The following is a 5,352-nucleotide window of genomic DNA, read 5'->3' as shown; positions in this document are numbered from 1 at the left end:
TTTGCCAGAAAGAAATAAAAAAAAAACACGTTTTCATCGACTGGTTGCTCGTCGAGGCTCCTAGAAACGGTTCTTGACGCCCGTTTCTTTCCTGAAATGCAGCCACTTCCCCTCACATTTTGGGTTTTCCAGCACAATCATCAGCATTTCTGCCTCCATGACATAAAACAAACGAAGACTGAGCGCCTCTGCCTCAGTGTGTGCGGTTTGAAACCCCCCTGTCAGCAATCACTGGGTGGGAGACGGACATAAACCAGGCTTTAGAAGCCCATAATGGCCCACTGCAGCGCTGGCAAAACTTATATCACATTAAGCCTTTTCCCATTCAGACACAAATAGGATCATTATTTTTGATAACTATACAGCAAGTGCCGGATGATTCAATTACATTACTTGCCACCGCACATTTCTGCATTTCGGTTAAATCGTCATAAATCTCACCGTGTCCTCCTTATTACTGTATTTAATTATAGCACAAAACGAATCAATAACACACTGCGCAACAAATTATCAGAACATTGTCGCCCGTCAGCGAACAGCAAGCAGGTCCGATTCATTTTCTCCTCAACCAGGAGTCACACTGACTGCTGCTTACTGGGTTTATTTATTTTAATTTTTTTTTTTAGGAGAACAGCCTCTACTTCTGTTAGAATGACAGGAGAGGTGATTTACAGGAGGGCCAATAAAGCAACGCAGGTTCACCAGAGTGGAAGCCGAAGCTTTTTATTTTTAGGAAAGAGGACAACATTTTACAGGACAGGCTGTACAAACATATTAGTCTAGAATCAAAAAGCCATTTTCACTATTTTTAAATCACTTTAAATGTCTATAAATTAATCCCCTGAACAGATCAGACTTTACCCCCTTAGTCACACGTTGCTACATAAATTGTTTTTATACATCTATACATCTGTTTGCACCTCTGGCAAAGATGACTCTAAATAAATTATTTTCTTACTGCAGTAGCAAAATCTCACTCAAATTTTGAGTGAGATTTACTTTGTAGGCAGCAAAAATTGTGTTGTTACAAACATGGGTCAGTTTTTATTAAAGTTTTTTTAATTATTATTATTTATACCTTTTTGAGTTCTTGCTCAGACTGGTACACTCACATTATAAAACTGCAGCAAAGAGGCATGTTGAGATTTATTTCTACACGTCAATCTGTTTTTTTATGAGTGATACTTGGGGGAAACGTTCGTCTCCTACAATCACAAACATAAACAAGCTCAAATATGTAGCGACTTCTCCTAAGCCTGTGTTAGATGAGGATAAGATTGAGTGTTTCTCCAACACTGCAGGTGGGTTTGGTGTGGAACGAAGGATGCGTTTGGGGAAAAAAACTCCAAGTCTTAACAGGAACCTTGTAAGGAAGCATGACAAAGAGATTTTGAACACAAAAATCAACACAGAAATGTCTCAGAAGACATAAAATAGACATTCAGTCCTGGTCATCTCAGCTCATGGATCTAAATCTTATTAAAAACTCTGGAGAGAGGATTTTCTTTGTGTGTTAGCTTCGTGCTAATGAATTATGTCAAGTGCTGTCCTATCGGCAAAAGAGCACTTTCAGGAAGCTTAAAGGGATTTTTATTGTGCAATTTTGCTGCTGCAATAATTATTTTAATGCTTTTAAGATTTCTTCACCAAGGTTGCCAAAAAGAAAAAAAAAAAAAAAACGTTCAAAGTGAATCAAGAATCCCAATCACTTTCTCATCTTCAAACTTTTCTGGTTTCACACCGTCTCCTCCACGATGAACTCGATGGCGTGTTGCGGCGACTGACCCGTTTCCACCATGGTGATCTCGCTCTCCTCCATGGCGATGGTGGGAACCGTGATAGCCTGGCCTCCCAGCACCGATGAGGGCAGGATGACCACCTGCGAGGTTCCCTCGATGCCGCTGAGCGAATCCGACGGGATCATCACCGTCTCGGTGCCGTCGTCGCTCTCCTGCAGCACGTATATGGTCTGAACGGTGCCCGACTCCAGGTCCGTGGTGGTCGCCAGCGACGACAGCGCCTTGGCCCCTTCCAGCACCTTCTGGACGTGGGCGACCTCAGCGGCATGCACCACCTGCTCGGCCGCTTCCGGGGGCAGGTCGCCGTGTTGGCGCAGGTGCTTGTCGAGGTTGGGGCGAGAGCGGAAGGCGGCGGGGCAGTGGGGACACGGGTACGGCTTCTCGCCGCTGTGGGTGCGGGCGTGCTCGGTCAGACGGGCCGCCACGCTGAAGCTCTTGCCGCAGATCCAGCAGCAGAAAGGCCGCAGGCCTGAGTGGATCCGCTCGTGGTCCTGCAGGTGGGGCAGCTGGCGGAAACGCTTCCCACAGGTGGAGCACTGGAGGAAAGACGGAGAGGAGGACCGGTCAGTGGAAATGCAAAGAGGACAGAGAAAAGGAAATTTTGTCAATCATTTATCGATAAATACGTTTAAATTTGGCCATAAAACTGAATTTATTTCTTAATTTAAAAGAAAATTAGTTTGTAAAGTCGAGATCTAACAGGGTTAACCATTTTCTGTTTAATGTTCTGGACAATATGGCTGAAAGTTATTTGTCACATTTGACAAATAACTTCATGATCTCCTTTTGGAAAAGATGATGTGAAGTGATGAGACAAAAATGAGTTTTTAGAAGATGTGAATCCCGTTATTAAACTATCTCACCCCGACAGTCTGGGCTGCTTCGCTTCCTTTGGACATGGAAAAGTTGCTGCAATTAATTGAACCATGAATTTTGCTTTGTACAAAAAAAAAAAATTCACAAGCCATAAGTTTGTGATCTTATGACAGTCAACCTTTAGTAAGCATGACAGAAAGTTCACTTCCAAACGGCTCAAACAAAAACAAAATGAAGATATTGGAGTGGCCCAGTCAAAGTCTTGATTTGAATCCAAATGTAGCTCAGAGGTGTTACCTTAAACGCATCACCAGTCTGTTGGTGCCTGAACATCTTCCAGTGTGGGTAAAAAATATGACACGATTCTGACAAACGTCAGTAGAAATTTCTCCCCAGCGATGCAAAAAACTCATTGCCAGTTGTCACAAATGCTTGACGGCGGTCGCTGCTGCCAAGCTAAGAAGTTTAGGGGAGATTACTTTTTCCACATTGGGTCGAATTAGTTTGGAGAGCTTCATTACGTAAAACCAGAATTATCATTTTCAAAACTGAGTTCATATTTTTTTGGACAAAAAGCTGAACTTGTTGGAGCGTCAACGAAACGAAAACAGAAGAAATCTGTGAGAGTCCAAACACTAACGTCAGACAAATGGCTAAAACTTTTAAACAAAGGGACAGAAAATGAAGTCTGGAAATACAAATGTGTTCCCATACTTTTCCAGCCTGAGGAGGAACTCTGGTTAGAAAAGGTTGAAATTTAAGTTAACTAAAGTAATCCAGTCAGTAATCGGCTGTCGCACCTTTCTCTGCCACACTGCGATTTCCTCCCTGCACGCTTCCACCTGAACGAACACAATGAGCCGCAGCTAAACGCCTGATTAAACCCGAGGCACAACAAAAGAAAGACATTCTGCGTTTGGTTATATTCCCACTGGGGACGCTCAAATTGAAACCGCAGCCCCTGACGGATTGGCACCGCAAGTATCTCTGAGGCATACTTTCTCATATTCTTCTTCTCAGATTGCTCCGTTGGTTTCCATGCAAATATATATCCCGATACATATGTCTGGGATGCAAAATGCACTTCAGGCAGTTCCGTTTTGAAATATAAACACTTGACAACCTCCTTAAGTTTCAATTTAATGTTGCTCATTCAGCCGAGCAACGTCAACTAGTCAAACGGAAATCACTGACGTGCTACGAAGGAGTGGATGTGATGACAGGAAAATGGAGAAAAATTGCAACGTGTTGGAAAATGATATAATGCCAAAAAGCGACGTTAATTTTGATGGCTTTTGTGAGTTAATTCATTTCATGGAGCAAACTTAACTTTTCATGTAGACGGTATTTCTGCATCAACATCTCTCTGTTCAGGGGAAATTAAGTTTTCATCTTTTATTTTTCTGTTCAGCAACTTAAAATGTTCCTGTTTAAGTTTAATAATGTGAAAAAACTACAAGTTACTTTTTATTTCAGTCAATATTTAACCAAGGTGACACAAAATAAAATAACATTTTAATTCAGCATATTTATGTTATGGAAACAAGGAGAGCCATCTTGATGCAAGAGAAAACTCGGGTTTTTGAGAAAATGTCCACGTAGTCGATCGATAAGATCAGCAATAAATTAACTCATTAATCAATGATTTCCATCGCTAATCATAAAGCAAAGCCACAAAGATTAAACCACGTCCTGTAGCTCTGTAAGCTTGGGTTTGGTTGGGTCTGTAGCTGCTGTCCTGCTCCGTCGTCTCTGCATCAGAGAGAAGGAAAGGATCCCAGAATAGAATCAGGCACAGAGGGGAGCTGACAGGCTCCAAGTCAGCCCCGTCATAAATCACAGGTACACAGGGAGAGGAATCACCCTCAGGACACAAAACTGCATGAATGTCTGCGCTGTGGAATGGTCACAACCACCGTCTGTGTGTAATCATCCCCACATAAGCAGGGCGAAATCTGCTTTTAAAAGCCAAGACAAATCTGGCGTTTTATGCGAGCGCACAAGCTCCGCCGCTGTTCTCACCTCGAAGGGCCTCTCATCAGTATGTGTCCTCATGTGAACGCTGAAGGTGGAATTGTAGGCAAACTCCTTGAGGCAAATGTCGCAGCGGAAGCGCGGCCGGGATTTGGACTTGGACAGCGTTCCTTGGAAGTGGGCCAGCACGTGCTCCTCCAGGGCGCTGTTGGAGGTAAATCTGCGGCGGCACGGCCTCACCGGACACTTGAGCGGCGTCTGGCCCGTGTGGGATAAACGATGGAGATCCAGGCCCTCTTGGGTCATGCAGCGGTGCCCGCAGAGGTCACACTCGATCTGTGGGAGCAATGGAGACAGAATGAGGACAAAGTATGGATGGGATGGAGACAACATCGCAGTGTGTGGTCAAACTGCGGGACAAGTGCTTTACAGCTCACATGCAGCAGATAATCCTGTTGACACTCGTGGTAGGGGACGCGTAAGAAGCCTTAACGTTATATTTTATTGCAGCAGCACGATCTCTTGAAACATTTGGAACAATTCAACTTCTAACATGAACACATTGAAGAGGGAGAAGTGATTAGACAGCCCCTAGGTGTGAGTGTGTGTGTGTATGCATGGTTGTGTGTCTCTTTTTGCCCTGCGACAGACTGGCGACCTGTCCAGGGTGACCCCGCCTCTCGCTCGAAACGTTAGCTGGAGATACACACCAGCACCTCTCCCGACCCCACTAGGTTCAAGGGTGTAAAGAAAATGGATGGAT

The 5,352-nt window shown here is 44.1% G+C and overlaps 1 protein-coding gene across 4 annotated transcripts in view; it reads right to left on the bottom strand.

Moving 5' to 3' along the window:
• Positions 1-697: 697 nt before the first annotated feature.
• znf574 (zinc finger protein 574) overlaps positions 698-5,352 on the bottom strand; it is a 32,126-nt gene continuing 27,471 nt past the window's right edge. For all 4 annotated transcript variants that reach the window (XM_015054887.1, XM_015054888.1, XM_015054889.1 and 1 more), the window contains exons 9-10: positions 4,638-4,925; positions 698-2,335 (exon numbers count right to left, since the gene is read on the bottom strand). In XM_015054887.1, coding sequence (XP_014910373.1) covers positions 1,736-2,335; positions 4,638-4,925 — 888 coding nt within the window. In that variant the 3' untranslated portion in view covers positions 698-1,735. The remainder of the gene's footprint in view (positions 2,336-4,637; positions 4,926-5,352) is intronic.

The sequence above is a fragment of the Poecilia latipinna genome, unplaced genomic scaffold, assembly GCF_001443285.1.
Source record: "Poecilia latipinna isolate Pla-1442-1.1 unplaced genomic scaffold, P_latipinna-1.0 Scaffold1284, whole genome shotgun sequence".
In the NCBI taxonomy this organism is placed as follows: domain Eukaryota; kingdom Metazoa; phylum Chordata; class Actinopteri; order Cyprinodontiformes; family Poeciliidae; genus Poecilia; species Poecilia latipinna.
This window is presented reverse-complemented; position numbering and strand designations above follow the sequence as displayed.